Raw genomic sequence first — 16,228 nt, forward strand, 5'->3', positions numbered from 1 at the left:
GCCGTCACGCTGCCAGAGAACTCTTCTACCTCTCCGTCTCTCTTGCTGGATCAAGAAGGCCGAGATCATCGTCGAGCTGTACGTGTGCTGAACGCGGAGGTGCCGTCCGTTCGGTACTAGATCGTGGGACTGATCGCGGGATTGTTCGCGGGGCGGATCGAGGGACGTGAGGACGTTCCACTACATCAACCGCGTTCTCTAACGCTTCTGCTGTACGATCTACAAGGGTACGTAGATCACTCATCCCCTCTCGTAGATGGACATCACCATGATAGGTCTTCGTGCGCGTAGGAAATTTTTTGTTTCCCATGCGACGTTCCCCAACATGACTCCCCCCCCCTCTCGGGGGCGTTGCGGAAAGGCGGTGAGCAAACATAACGTCAGGTCCCGCTATATATAATGCGGGGCCAGGGACCACACCCCCCCCTTTCCCTCGGGGGCGTTGTAAAAAGGCGATGAGCGGATGTAACGTGAAAGCCCGCTATATATAAGGCGGGCCCAAGGACCCCTCCCCCCCAAAGGTATTGTAGAAAGGCGGTGAGCGAATGTAACGTGAGGGCCCGCTATATAAGGCGAACCCAGGGACCCCACCCCCTCCCTCGAGGGCGTTGTAGAAAGGCGGTGAGCGGATGTAACGTGAGGGGCCCCTATATATAAGGCGAGTCCAGGGACCCCACCCCCTCCTTCGAGGGCGTTGTAGAAAGGCGATGAGCAAATGTAACGTGAGGGCTCGCTATATATAAGGCGAGCCCAAGGAAAAAGGAAGTGAGCGAATGTAACGTGAGAGCCCGTTATATATAAGGTGAGCCCACACCCCCCCTAGCGTTGTACAAAAGGTGGTGTACGAATGTAACGCGAGGGCCCGCTGTAGATAAGGCGGGCCCAAAGACCTCCCCCCTTCCCCGAGGGTGTTGTAAAAAGGCGGTGAGCGAATGTAACACGAGGGCCTGCTATATATAAGGCGGCTCATGGACCCCCCCCCCTTCGAGGGCGTTGTAAAAATGTGATGAGCGAATGTAACATGAGGGCTCGTTATACATAAGGCGGGGCCAGGGAACTCCTCCCCTCCCCTCCTAGGGCGTTGTAAAAAGGCGGTGAGCGAATGTAACATGAGGGCTCGCTATACATAAGGCGGGCCCAGGTACCCCCCCCCCCCCCTCGACGAGAGAGAGAAAGACCCTAGGACATATCCACTTGAGATAGACCGCACTCTTTAGGGCGGTGAGCGAATGTGGCAGTGTTTTTGTGTGTGATGATGAGGTTAACGTAAGCTTGTAAATATATTTTGGACATTAATGCTAAAGATACAGGTAGCTTCTAACTGCTCCCCCCCCCATTTCACTAGTGGGGACGTTCCCCTTAAGCAAATTCCAACCAATCACACCTAATGAGCTTGTAAATCCTTCATAGAACGTTTGTATGTCTAGCATTACTCTATTGCTGAGGTTGCTACAGCTGTATCGACTTTCAAATATGGTTGACATCGATAGCCTTCACATTAAGACTTTCTTCATTCATGTAATGCGTATATATGAATCATGAATCTTTTGTTTCGATCAAACCATTTGTTTTTAACGGTGAACTTGGAAATAGTTGACCGTATTGTAGCTAAACCGATAGATTTTCCATTATAGTGTGCTAGTGGTGCGAGTGCGGTCGGAGAGGGATAGACTTAGATTTTTTTTAAATATGAACGTAGAAGGGCAAAATGGGAAGTAGGTACAAGCAAAGAACGAAAACAAAGTGTCAATTCACACGAAAATGCATAAGGAGCGGTAGTTTCTGGCGGGAACCCACGGAAACAAAATTGCCACATTGATGTGGGAACACATAATGGAGGGAGATCCGGACCCGGGAGAGGAAAGACCGGGAGAATAAAGGGATGAGCTCAGAAGTCAAGTCCTTTCGTCTGTTGGCTTTTCACGATGGTGCTCCCTCGACAGAGATGTAGGAGGGCGACGAGTGAACGTAAGCCGGATGTTCATCATATATAAGGCGGACCGAGGGACTCCCTGAGAGAGAGAAATAAAATCCTACGACAAATCCAACTAAGAAAGACCTCGCTCTTTGACGCGAGGCATAGACGGTTATAACCTCCGGAATAGATCTTGTCGGTGCTTCCACATATCTTCGGCGATCACAACGATACCAAAGGCGGGAGTAGTGTCCTACCTTCTCCCGAAGAGCTTGAACCTAGGTAAACTCCTTGTGTCTTCGTCATGGTGTCTCAATCGGTTGTTGTCCGTCCCTACCACACAATCGTCCTCCCGATAACATTGTCGCATGAAACTTTGACACACATCCGTAGTATATAGAAATTTTTGCTCAAAGGCAAGGAATTTTTTATTTTGTTAAGGTTTGGTTAAATTTGATTTAATATGAGTGTGTGTATGGGGAGGCATGGAAATTTTGATTTAGTTGATAATTTGGTGATTTGATTGGATTTGATAGAGTTAATATAAGACAATATTTTGGGAAATACTCCCTCCGGTCTTTTTTTACTTCGCATATAAGACTTGTGTGAAGTCAAAGTTCATAAAGTTTGACCATAATTATATTAAAAAATATCAGCATCTATAATATTGAATTTATGCAATATGAAAATTAAATTTCATGCGATGCATCTAATGTACTCCCTCCGGTCCTTTTTAGTCTGCATATTAGCTTTGTCTGAAGTCAAAGTATCTCTACTTTGACCAAAATTATAGAAACATGTATTAACATTCGCAATGCCAAATTAATATTGTTAGGTTTATTACGAAAGGTAGTTTTATGATATGTATATTTGGTATGGTAGATGTTAATATTTTTCAATATATATTTGGTCAAACTTTGTAAAGTTTGACTTGACAAAAACCTAATATGCGGAGTAAAAAGGATCGGAGGGAGTATATTGATTTCAAACTCTAGATGTTGATTTTTTTTTCTATAAAATTGGTCAAGCTTTACGAAATATGACTTCAAACAAAAACTTCATATGCAGACTAAAAAGGACCGGAAAGGTTACTGATCTGGTTTTCCAATTTACTTTATTTACGCTATTCTTTTGTGCGGAAATGGTTGTGATTGAAAAAATAACAAATGAAGGAGTGGGGGTGAAGAGGGGAAAAGAATCAAAGGACGAAGCGAGGGAACCTATCAACTCTTCTTTAACAATACTCCCTCCATATGAAAAATAAGTGTAATCGACGCATTTATTTTGCACGGAGGAAGTGGTTGAGACAGAGATAGTGATAGATAAAGACAGAGATAGAGATATAGACTTTGTAAAGTCACAGTGCAACTCTATCGAATGAAATGAAACTCTCTAATTAGCGGCAAGGGAAATTGATACGCTCGTAGTTACTCGAGCGGGCAAGGACAAAGGAAGGGCAAAGGGAAAAAAAAAAAAGGGTACGGCAGGCTAACGTTAACCAGGCGGACAGCATATGGGCGCATAATGAATGAAGCCGACGTGCCACGCTCGCTCGCATGAAGGACATGGGAACAAGGTGGGAGAAGAAGGCTCCATTCCGTTTCCATGGAGCGGGTGAGGACCACCACGTCAGCCGGCATCGGTCATTGCCGCTTGGATTGTTTGGCTGGTCATCACGCATCGGATTTCGCGGCTTGTAACAGCTGGGTGGGCCTCTCCGTTCCGTTGGGTGGGCGCGGGCCCTCCCGCGCGTGGCCGGGATGCCTGGGCCCGCGTGTCGGTCGGCTTCATTGACTGGTTGATTGGTGTCCGTGGAAAGCTTGACCCGCTGTTTAGTTGACCCGCGTCTCCTCTGTTTTTTTCTTGTTCCGTCGAAGGGAGACTGTGGGAATGGAGTATAGAGGCAAATTTCCCTATTTTGAATTTTTGCCTAAGTTCAGTCGAATTTGACCCTGGTTGAAGAAAAAAAAACAGATCTGATCAATTTGCTATCGTCGGAGACCTTGGTGATAGGGTACCCACGAAGGCTCCTGACGGTAGGAAAATGGCCTACCGTCGGAGAGGCTGGCGATAGCGCATGTGACCCTAACGCCAAGGGGTCCGGAGGTAGGCACTCGGACATACCGGATCTACAAGTTAGAAACGATAGGCGTGCAACCTTACCACTAGAGACTTTGACGGTAGGTTGTTATACTCTATCGCCAAGGGTTCCTGTAGTAACAAAAAGGTCAGATCTGAAAAATTTCTCAGCCAGGATTAAATCCGGCTACTTACGTAAAAAAGTTAAAACATGAAATTTTACAAGTATAGACTATAGGAGGCCCAGTGGAGCAACGCAGCCCACTGTATCTTTGCGACTCTTCTTACTACTGCTGTCGTCTTCTCTTCCTTCCAGCTTCATTTTCTTCTTTTGGCCGGGTGTTCCTTTGAGCTTCATGAATGTATGGAAAAAAATCCGTGTTAGCATTCTGATGATTGCAGCATGCTCGCAGTGTAGCACTGTAATACTAGTACAGTACTTACTCCTCTCTCGTGTCTGTAGTACTCCCTCCGTCCCAAAATTCTTGTCTTAACTTTGTCTAAAAATGGATGTATCTAAATACTAAAACTTGACTAGATACATACATATCTAAACAAATCTAAGACAAGAATTTTGGGACGGAGGGAGTACTTAGTAGGAGTAGGGAAAAAAACCTCGTGTTTGTGTAGTCGGCAGGCTCTCTCCCTCTCTCGTGTCCACGGGACGCAATGATGAGGCGATTGCTGGCGTATCTTGTACACAGCGTGGAGTACGCACGTACGTACGCCGTGGGGGACAGGCGATGCATCGTCGCGAGAGCCGCGCGCGCGCGTCCGTCCACCACCAACTTTTCCCGGTTCACGTGCGTCTCGGCGTACGTACGTATACGAGCCGGGTCGATCCTGCCCGGAATCTTCGCCGTGGCGCGACGCGCCGTGGCCCGTGGGCCTAGCCGGCCATGCATGGACCGACGACCCGTCGACAGTGGAAGAGCGTACGTAGAGCCGGCCGGTAGATGGGCCTAGGATGCTGTGCTATTGCTACGTACGGGAAGCCAGTAACTTGGGAGCGCTAGCTAGCTAGGCCAAGCGAGCACTTGTGCAGGCTTGGATGGCCAAAAGCAGCTGCATTATTTTCACTGTTTGGTTCATTGATTGATGGATGGTCTGAGGAGGACGCTGGTACCTAGTACAGTACTAACGACTTTGTCGGGCAACCACCGCTCTACACTACGCGCGGCGCTATGTAGCCTCAACCCAACCGGAACAACACTCTCTCTCCAAAAAAAAAAAAAAAAAAAACCCTCTCATTCACTCACGCCCTGTTCGATAGCTAGCTAGCAGTAGCGGTGCTGTGGAACGTTGGGCTGCAGAAGAGGGAGGGAGGGATGAGCGGATGCACATGCTGCCTTATTTGGCCCACCGATACAACAACGTCCACAGGCCAATTTGATTTACTCCGCTGTTTAGGTGCCAGTGTCCATCCTAAGGTTTCCATGCTTCCCTGTTTTAGAACAAGCAGATAAAAAAAAAATCCATTTTCCCTCGCGAAAAAAAGGCCAATTTGATTTACTCCACTGTTTAGGTGAAGCTCCATTGCAGCCCCGACGAAGCTCCAACGCAACGCTGATGGGTCCGATGAAGCTCCATCGCAACTTTGGTCGAGCTCCATTGAAGCCCTGACGGAGCTCCAACGCAACGTCGACGGCTCCGACGAAGCCATCGCAACGCCGACCGAGCTCCATTGCAGCCCCGGCGGAGCTGCAACCGCGCTTCATTGCAGCCACGACAGGCTCCATTGCAGCCCGCGGCGCCGTCCCGGCAAAGCTCAGCTGCAGCCACGACGGTGTTGTGCAGCTCTCTGCTTGCAGCAATGGCGGAGATTCCCAATGGATTTGCAGTCATGGGGGATGGGGAGGGGGAGCAGCGTGCAAGCCGGGTTTGGACGAGGAAGACGATGCGAAGAGTGGACGGGGGAGTATTGGACAGGGGAGGACGAGAGGATAAGGGAGTGCGTGAGGCTGGACACGTGTCGAACACTTGAGACGGTTTAAACAGCGCAGAAATCAGCCGCCTGATTTAAAGTGTTTTTTTAAAAAAGCCATATTAATATAAGAGTGGGGATTATGCACCTTTACGTGGACAGTAAATTTTAAAAAAATGATGAGAATATTAAAAAAACTGAATTTTTAGGCATCTAATATGCTAATGTGGGTATGAATTTTCATGATGTTTGCACATAGGAGAAGCTCATGTAAAAAAACAAAAATTGAGTACCTAAGAAACTTAAAAAAAAACACTATTCAGAGCTCTTTTTTTTTTTTGGTTGACACAAGCTCCTCAGATGTTCAAACATTATGAAAATTTGCATGCTCCTAGCGCACATGAGCATCTTGGTTGCCTTAAAATTTCAGAATTATTAAAAACTTTTTATCATTTTTAAATTTAATATTTACCGAATGTAGACGAGCCTGTGCACCGCTTTGAGTTATCATAATAATATGAGATTTGCCAAGCAAGCCGCAAAGGCAAAGATCGAAAAGTTTCTCAAGAAAAGGAAGAAGAAGAGTTATTCGTGTCGGCTGCCTTGATAACAACTTTGAATTCGCCGGCCGATCCAGTGCTCCATCGTTACCGTCACCGATTCTTCTTCCTTGGCGCACCGGCTCCTACAGCTGGCCTCCTCCTTCATTCTCTCCCTCTGAAGACCTGCCACGACATACATGGGATTAGCGAACGGCCCCTCTTCTTTTCTTTACATGCGGAAATATCTATGAGAATAATTGGGATCACACCCACGGATTAATACTTCTTTTTTCTGTAGCTCTTGCCAATTAAAAGTGCCACATCTCGATCCCATCAGATGTTGATCGTGTGATCAATCAAGCTGAGGTGTGTAGTGTGGGGGAGGGGCCGCTGATAGGTGTTATTTCTGGCAGCGGCATGTATCTTCTATATATGTCTGGGCACATGCTCACTTGTAGCTTGATAAAAGCAAAATAATTCCCACTTAGAAAAAGATGTGTAAACATGTAAGCTAACAAGACCGGCAGCTAGCTAGTGCTCCCTCACTATTCGGGAACACAAAGGGTGGTGGCAGTACTGGCTAGCCAAGCTAGCCCCCTCTTCTTTTGAGAGGGATAGGGATTGGTGTGGATGATGAGCCCTTTTTCAGTTTACTTTTGTTTATATATATATTTACAAATGAAAACAAGGAAAAGCTATTGTGGCGAGTCAAAAAAGAATGTGGTAGGTAGGTGCCTCGATGGGATCCAAGAAAGCAGGAATGATTACTACTGCCTACTAGTTTGGACGGCTAGCTAGCTGGTTTTTTTGGCTAACCGGCCACTCTTTTTTGTTTACGGAGAAGAAAGGGGAAAATATATGAATGCAGAGAAAAAAATGGTGGCAATATTCATTCTTCTCGTCTAAAAGAACCCGGCAAAAGAAAAACAGTGTGTGTGAGAGAACATCTTTGGTCTTACTAGTTTTGAAAGAAGATACACAATAAGTTTCCAATCTTTTTAGACCTCTTTATAATTTTTCCATGCACAAAGTACGACACGAAGGTCTTTAACAATGCCCTAATAAAACTCTTTTCTGTTGGTTGACTTTTATTTCACCGTGTTGTTTCGTATATTCATGTACGGTAAAACACTGAGTCAGTTTACATAGTTCTTGTGCTTGTCATCTACTCCCTCCGTTCCTGAATATAAGTCTTTCTAGAGATTCTATTAGAGGACTACATACGGATGTATGTAGACATACTTTAAAGTATATATTCACTCATTTTGCTTTGTATGTAGTCATCTAGTGAAATCTCTTATAAGACTTATATTTATAAACGGAGGGAGTACTTTGCACATGCATCCTACCATGTTCCTCTTTTCTTAATCTTATCATGTACTTCAAATTTCTTATTGTGATAACCACGACTATAATTATAAAATGGAGGGAGTCCCTTCTATTGAAAATCTAGCATCCACTCCAACCTCCTTTTTCTTGTACAATTTCTCTATTTTTTCCTATGAAACATTATTAATCCTGTAGGATTCAGGCGGGCATGCCGCTCCAATCCAGTAATACTTCAATTCAAGCGTTTGGGGAATCTTGTGAATCAAAGATGGTTTTAGCTTCCTACGACGAAGGGTGTGTTGTGCGAAAAAGAACTGAAAAACATATTTCCACATCATAAAATAATTGATTTTTTTTGTACATACATACACAAATACATATATAACACGTTGGGAAAAAAATTTCAGAACATATACTTTCATATGTGGGCTATACAAAATAACAAATACATAAATGAAAATGGGCCCTTTTTTGTTGTTGTTGGGCCGGGTTTTGGTTCTTTTTGCGCAGCTTGCAAACAATAATATTTTTAAACGAAATTTTATCGATCCACTGCGAATATGTATGAGTTTTCACAGTTTTTTTCCGGAATTTTTATACGTAGAAATATTATTTTTAATTTTAAAATAAAATCCTCCAATGTCCCCGTCCTTCAAAACTTTACCCTCACCCGCTATGCTTCCGCCTATCCTCCAATGTCCCCGTCCTTCAGAACTTTACACTCACCCGCTATACTCCCGAGGGTAGGCGTGGAGGCCTGGCTTGGGCGATGGATGAAGGTTTGACAATGTTTCGAGTAAGTAAGCTGGCGTTTGCTCTCATTGACTGACCAATCAGCTCCGCGCCTCGTAGTCGTATCACGTCACGGCCTCACCGAGTAGTATGTGTTAGTGTGTTACGGCTCCTAAATCAAGCACGAGCGATGATTGTTTTATGGCCAGTGATATGCGCCGGCGCGTGGGTCGAAACTTTCGTCCGGCCGCGCGCGGGCCGCATGATCTGTCAACCGTCGCTCGTCCGCACCGTTAGATCTTCATGCAACATTTTTTTCCGATGCAGCAAAATTTTAACGCGATACAGCAATTTTCATCAATGATTGCAATAAAAAAAATTATGGTAAAAAATATATCTACGTAATTGTAGCAAAAAAAGAAGAAGCTAATGGTGCGTGATAGCAAAAGTTAAACGCCGGTTATAGCAAATGTTACATGAACGTGGATGTAATTTTTTTACTGAACGGTTGCAGCAAAAAATGATGCTGGTTGTATCAAAAATTAACACGATTGTAGCAAAAGTAAAAAACACCGATTGTAATGAAAAATCCGGCGAACTGGAGTTGCAACCAAACGTATATGCAGCTTTTTTACTAGACAAACGTAGCAAATAAAAACGCTTGTAGCAAATATGAACGCTGGTTGCAACAATTTAGACGTAAAAAAGTTGCGTGCGGCCGGCCGAACCACCGGCCAGAAACATTTCCCTTGTTTTATGGAAATTGATTAAAGTCATCCGACTGATTTCTCACGGACGTAAGCCGCCTCTTACGCGCACCACGCGTCCCCGCGGACCGCTCACACCTTATCCTCATCTTTTCCTCAGAAGAAGCATGCGCCACTCGTTCCTTCCCCTTCTCTTCTTCCTTCGACAGAGCTGCGTTGCACAGGTGCTCCGTGATGATGCCGCGTCCAGTTCAACGGCGGAGCTGTGATGCAGCAGGTGCCATGCGACGATGCGGCGGCCAGTTCGACGACGGAGCTGCAATACAGCAGGTGCCGCACGACAACGTGACGGCATTTCGACGGCGGAGATGCGTTGCAGCAGGGGCCGCGCGACGACGTTGCGGCCAGTTCGACGGCGGAGCTGCGTTGGAGCAAGAGGTGCTACGAGCTGTTGCCATGACCGACGGCAGAGCTACGCTGCAGCAAGCGATGCTACGATGGCGCTGCTGCACAACGACGGCGAAGCTGCATTGCAACAGCAAAGAACTGTGAGCTGCTGCCAGGCAGCAGGCGATGCATCAATGGAGTGTCGCCGGAGCTGCACTGAAGCATCGCCGGAGCTGCACTGAAGCTCCATCATGGGCCACCGAGCGCTGCGTCGCAACACCCGTGCGGCGGCTGCGGATCCCGGCGCTGCAATGTAGCTCTTCGCCGGGCGGCTCCCGGTGCTTGCTCACCGACGGGGAGGTGCGGCTCGTGCTGCGAGCCGGTCGGCGCCGCTTTCCCACGGCGACATGCTTTGCTTGCTCCGCTGCGATGAGAGGAGGAGATGGCGAGCGCGACGACGTTGACTGAATCCAAGGATGGTGTGTGACGGATCCAACGACTACAAGAGAAAGGATCCAACGACCCACAACCCGACTGATTTGACAACCCGACTGATTTCAAATCAGTCAGTCAATCAGTCGACTGATTTGTAGCAGCCGCCTTGTTTTATTGTTCCATTTGTGAAACTAGTCCCTCGTCGGCCAACTAATAGAATCCAAAATCACGTCACTTATTTTGTTTCGGGATGGAGGTAGACCAACTTTATCCATGTGCCATGTCATCTAGGAGTAGTACTCCGGGTTATCATGACCGCGAGGGCACCGGAGGATCCATCCAGGCAGAGAGGTACACACACTGCTGCCTTGCGCCAACTCGAGAAAAAAAGCTATACAAAAGCATCACGATTCGATACGCGCACGTAGGAGACCGTGCCCGCGGCGTCCTACCGTCGGGTTTCAGATCCATCTGGCCTCTCCTTTTGCTTTTGCCCCGGCTTTATTCCCGTTCCGTTCCGTTCCATCGCCGGATATTCCCCACGCCTAATCCATCTCATGAACCGTGGACAGAGATTGGCATGAATGAATGGTAAGCTATATCTCCCTCAAAATGTAAAAATAAAATAAAAAATGGTAAGCTTCCTCCTAGTCTTCAGTCGTCAAAGTAATTAGTACTACCAGCGGGATCTTTTATTATATGAAATGCACGATCTTTTATTGTACTTTTGTTTTTGTGAGGTTTTCCGCGTGAAATGTTTGAGCGTGTTACTCATGCGCCTGCAACTAGTTTTGCTGCTATGGATAACCACGTGTGTGTTACTGGCTTTAACTGAAGCAGCACCAGAAAGTTTTAGTACGAGTATATCATCTGCACAACACTTGCCATATCTTGGCATAGTTTACAACGGGCAACCGGCCTCTTTCCAGACCACCACGGTTAACAACTAATCATAGCACCAAGTAGGAACAGATCTCACCAATAGTACGTATGACACAACGGCACTTACAATGATGAGGGGATGTGTTGTTTGAGCAGCACGTATCCGGAGAGCACGGCGCGGTCGCGCTCTTTCGCCTTGGTCTGGTACTGCACCCTGCGGAAGCCAATCATTCCAATCCCATGGGTTCCTTTGTTGTCAACAACAGCACATTTCAGGGATCAGCAACATTTACTTACCTCTGGCCATCGACCCACATCTCGGTGACCAGCGTTTCGCCGGGGTAGACGTGCAGCAGGAACCGGCCAAATATGTTCTGCACAGCCGCTGGATCCCCGTTGCAGAACGACTTGATGACCGCACGGGCCGCGAACCCCAGGGTGCAGAGGCCGTGCAGTATCGGACGGGCGAACCTGCAGAGGGGTTCTCATCAGATTCAGAAGATAACCAGAGCTTCAAGCAGGAGAAGCTGGGTCCGGATAAAAGAGGGTCTTGCAGTATGTACGCATTGAATTGACAAGGCTGTTGTTGGATCATGTGAACATGAAACCCCAGGAATTTTTACTGGGATACGGACTCCAATCCTAACCAACTGAAAATGAAAAGGACGTGGTCATTCTGCTAGCTACCATTAGTTTTCATTTGCACAGGAACATTGTTCGCCTATTCTTCAGGAAAAATAAAAGCATTGGTTTGGTTTGACTTTCGAGTGAGCATTCCTTCATCTATGGCTAGTTATTAGTACCCCAACACATATTTTTGCTAGAAACTCCAATGCAAGATCTAGCTCAAATACTTACTCGATGTCAGCATTCGAAAATAACAGCATAACAGTGATCAAGTTGAAGTGACATACCCTGCAACCTGTGCAACCATAGGGTCTGAATGCAAGGGATTATAATCCCCAGATAACCTGTATAAGAGTGCCTGGATTGAGAATGACAAGGAATTAGGCTGACAGAACAACTGCAAGTTACTTCGTAAAATGAGAAACTGATTTCTTCCGCATAACAAAATTCAGCCTTCTTGAACAATAAGGTAGAATCTGGACTCATAAACGATTGGAAGAGCAAAAGAACAGCATGGTACTTGGGAATATTAGTGTAAGACGAGCAGTTGGGCACATAATCCACAAAACAACACACGTCATAGTTACAACTTATATGGTTACCATAGTTTCTCCGAGATATAAGGTTATTACCAACAATGACGAGTAATTGCGGAAACAAATAAAACAACAAGCAAAATGAGTAGCATGCCTGGGATTGTTGTGTCTGGTCTTCATACACTGCAGAAGGTGCGGAATTTGGAATAGAAATGCGAGAAATCTGGTTGGCAGGATAAGTCGTATACGAGTATGGCCGGGAAGAGTCAGAAAAACCTCCAGCACCACGCAAGAAAATAGTACTCCTGCATTAACATAATCGCTTCTTTGTAATTTTACAGAAAGAGAACTGGAAGACTCGAATCTTATAGCCATGTCACAGACCTGTTCATACATAACACTTCACCAGAATCCTTGAGGCTGGTCGTAGTTTCGATCTCGAGAATAGTTGCTTTCCCTGCACATTAAAACAGATGACTCAATAAAACAATGCTCTAATTTGAGTATAATCCCTTAGGTTCGTTTCCAAATAGGTGGTCAACAGATTTGAAGGATGTGAATGATGGTCACTCAAAACTTCATCGCTATTGGATGATACTATGACTAAACATTCCTGCAGGAGTGGACACTGACAAGTGAGGGACAAAATGAACAGGTTATCTTGATACTAGCATAGGATGAAATGGACCAAAATGAGATTATTATTCAACAGAGCACTTATTCCTACAATAGTGGTACTTACAACCACGGAGTCGATGGTTCAATAGAGCATGATAAGTTATATGCGAGGAGCTCCACATTAAGGACTTAGCACATTATGCTTCTCTTTTCTGAGAATATCTTGTGCATTTGTTACACTCATTGTACTTAAGAAAAGCAGCAGACATTTTATTTTTTCAAGATTGTCAAGGCTACTGTTGGTCTGCAACTGAAACAAAATGTTGGAAGATGCTATGTAAGAAATTTGTCCTAGTTCCACCAACTGTAAGATCATTCAGTATAGCAATAGCATGGATCAAAGCAATGATATAACTAATTAAAACAGGAAATCATGCAATAATAACTTTCAGAATGAAAAGGCAAGGAGCCCAATTTATCAAGTATGTATGCACCATGGAATGATCAATCATTTATTGTACCTTTGTCGTGCAAACCAGCTACCTTAACCTTGTTTACAACCTGAAGAGAAAAAACATCAGACAATTGTTTCCATGAGTGTGCGCCAGAGATGAGGACACTGAAGAACATTACATCTTAAAACCAATACCTTAAAGAAATGTTCAGTATGTAGTACCGGTATACAAATAGTTTTTCCAATAATGCTGGATTAATTAACATTTAACAAGAAAAGGGAATATGTTCTCTCTTTTAGTTGAGAGAACAAACAGTAAGCTATAATATCCTCAAGTCACGACTAACATGCACGCACATGCAAGTCAACTACTCCTTCCGTTCCTAAATCTGAGTCTCTACACTCTAAACTCTAAAGTATGTCTGTACGCATCCGTATGTAGTCCGTAGTGGAATATCTAAAAAGACTTATATTTAGGAACGGAGGGAGTAGAAGAGTTAATTATCAGTGGAGTTCTGTTAGCATGTTTATATGTATCCACATAGAAAAAAACGATTTGGCGATGCAGTTACTAGGAATTGTTGAAGCAACTTCTAGAGAACAATTGTAAAAAATGCATGGTCAATCAGTCTGCACCTATCTCATGCATAGTCTCCAAGCACAAGGATGATACAATAAAACATTTGAGAACGACGGTAAGCTACTTACACTGGCACATGAAGGGATTGGCTTGTAGATCTCTATGTATTGTTGACCGTGCAATAGAAGGCTTGCATCGAAGCTGGAAAATAGAAATCAAGATAAAGTGCTTGTAAAATAATATGTATCTTAACATATTTGAGCTGCTTAAATTCGAACAGACAAAACCTAGAGAACTGAAAACAAGACCAAGAAGAAATGTGCAAATTAGGGGAAGTTTGCGAATATACAGAATAAAAAGAAAGTAAATCTGAAAAGCGACATGTCAGTCTTACTGAATGCCAGGCACATTAACAATTCCACGCCCATTGCTGTTCTTGTTAGGAAATAAAGAAACAAAGGTAGGAAGCGCCTGCAATTTAATTGATGAACAAAATCATGAGTGTCAGAGTCAGCGAGGGAATTTCTTTCATCATGGTGATTACGACTCAATTATTCGAACATTTCATGCACAATTTATGGATGACATGTGACGGATGTCAACACAACTATACAATAACAGTTAAAAAAAACTATACAATAGACTTGAACCAGATGAAACCATTTGATAAAACATAATTCCTGAGTACAGTTGCTTTGGATTTATAACTTATAAGGCTATACAGTTGGCTTAATTTCATTCTTAAGTCATTCACAGGCACCAGATGTTGTTTACTGCCCAAAAAACTAGATGATGTCTAACGGTTACTCCCTCCATTCCAAATGAACTGAAGTTCTAGCTTTTCCTAAAGTCAAACTTCTCTATATTTAACCAAGCCTGAAGAAACATTTGCTAGCATCTAAACATAGAAGGTTTTACTATACGAAAATATATCTGTGATGAATCTAGTGAAACTAATTTGGTGCTGTAGATGTTGATACAGTTTTTTATACACCTGGTCAAACTTGAAGAAGGTTGACTTAGCACAACGTTAGAACTTCCATTAATAAAATTGACTAACGATGTGAGCAATGACATCAGCTCGTGAAGATTGAAGCTCCTGGTTCATCTAGTAATTTACTTGCTAGGGGTGACTTAATGACCTGGAATGAGCTGTCGAGTTATGGGTACTGCTCAGCCGTGGACTAATCTCAAGCCTAAGCTCACAAGTAAGATATACTAGCCTCACTGATGACAGTTAAAATCAACCGGAATTCAGTAAAACTGGGATATGGATTGGCGACTTTCAATGGATGCCTGTAGGTGGAAATATTGTTTGCGTCAGTCCCTCACTGCTTAACTACGAGCTAGTATATCAGTAAAGTTGTACAGTACTACAAAACAATGTGTGCCCAAAAAAATCAATTTCAGCAGCCGGGCCGATGCAATCGGAGCATGGCAACTCAACAGCAACCAATTGGCACAGAAACGAGAGGGGATCGGACCGGGGAAGGGGAGGGGAGGGGAGGGTGGACCTTGATGTGGCGCTGCCCGTCCCTGTGGTGCACGAGGTGGAGCTCCTTGTCGTCGACGGCGTCCGCGCCGCAGGCCCCCACGCCGAGCGCGTACAGCGCCACGTCCCTGCAGGGAGCACGGAGACGGCGTGAGCAAGGGTGGGGATCAAGCCGGGAGAGCCGTCCCGTGGAGCTGAGGCCCGCGCGCACCTCTCGTCGTAGGCGAAGGAGACCTGCGCGGATCAGCAGAGAAGGGTGGGTGAGGCGCGGTCTCGGGGGAAGCGGAAGGGGGGAGGGGGGGTTACCTCGGGGAACTTGTAGGCGAGCGCGACGTCGGGGTCGACGGACGCGGCGGGTGCCCCGTTCGTCGCCATGGCCGCTCCTCCGCTGCTGCGTCCGGTCGCCGGGGGAGCGGCGATTGATATAGGAGTGGGGAGAGCGGTGCCGTGAAGGGTCACAAGGGTGAAGCCACAGTGGAGGGGAGAGAGAGAGGGGTCAAGGAAGGCGGAGCAGCAGCTTAGCCGCCGGCGACCGGGACGTGTCGCGCTGACCAGGCGGGGACAGCGCAACACATCACATGGGTTACCTTTACCTGGGGTTAAAATTCACTGTTTTGACCTTTTACCAAAAGTTAAGCCGGATCTAGCTAATTTTTTTATTTTTTTGAAAAATAATGCATCGATTCGAAATTTTTTAAAAATAGGCCTGCCTCGGCCACTGCGAAGCCGAGTGAAGGCTGTCGGCTCTGGCGTGGCCGACAGGAAGCCAGTCGGCCTAGGCCCGGTCGATTAGTGGCTCTCGTCCACGTGGCGGCCGACTAGTGGTCAGGCCACGTCGATTGCCCTGTCGGCTCTGCCTGTCGGCCCTGGCGAAGCTGATAAGGCTATCGGCCCAGGCGTGGCCGACTAGTGGCCATTGGCCAACCCGAGGCAGCCCCTTCCCCCTCTCCTTCTTCCTCCTTCCTCTTTCTTCCTTCTCCCTTCTCCCA

At 45.8% G+C, this 16,228-nt stretch overlaps 1 protein-coding gene across 2 annotated transcripts; it reads right to left on the reverse strand.

The window, feature by feature from the left end:
- Positions 1 to 6,350: 6,350 nt before the first annotated feature.
- Positions 6,351 to 15,710, reverse strand: LOC123451775 (enoyl-CoA hydratase 2, peroxisomal). Of its 2 annotated transcripts, XM_045128311.1 has the most exons (12): positions 15,546 to 15,710; positions 15,451 to 15,473; positions 15,262 to 15,367; positions 14,142 to 14,218; positions 13,876 to 13,948; positions 13,235 to 13,274; positions 12,480 to 12,552; positions 12,250 to 12,400; positions 11,847 to 11,917; positions 11,230 to 11,403; positions 11,060 to 11,146; positions 6,351 to 6,643 (listed from the first exon to the last, which is right to left on the reverse strand). In XM_045128311.1, exons 1-12 carry the CDS (start codon positions 15,612 to 15,614, stop codon positions 6,604 to 6,606), a joined length of 984 nt encoding a protein of 327 aa, XP_044984246.1. In that variant the 5' UTR covers positions 15,615 to 15,710; the 3' UTR covers positions 6,351 to 6,603. The 2 variants fall into 2 exon arrangements, with proteins under 2 accessions (XP_044984246.1, XP_044984247.1); XM_045128312.1 differs by lacking the exon at positions 6,351 to 6,643 and having other exon boundaries at positions 10,883 to 11,146.
- Positions 15,711 to 16,228: the final 518 nt, after the last annotated feature.

The sequence above is a fragment of the Hordeum vulgare genome, chromosome 5H (genome assembly GCF_904849725.1).
Source record: "Hordeum vulgare subsp. vulgare chromosome 5H, MorexV3_pseudomolecules_assembly, whole genome shotgun sequence".
Taxonomy (NCBI): Eukaryota; Viridiplantae; Streptophyta; class Magnoliopsida; order Poales; family Poaceae; genus Hordeum; species Hordeum vulgare.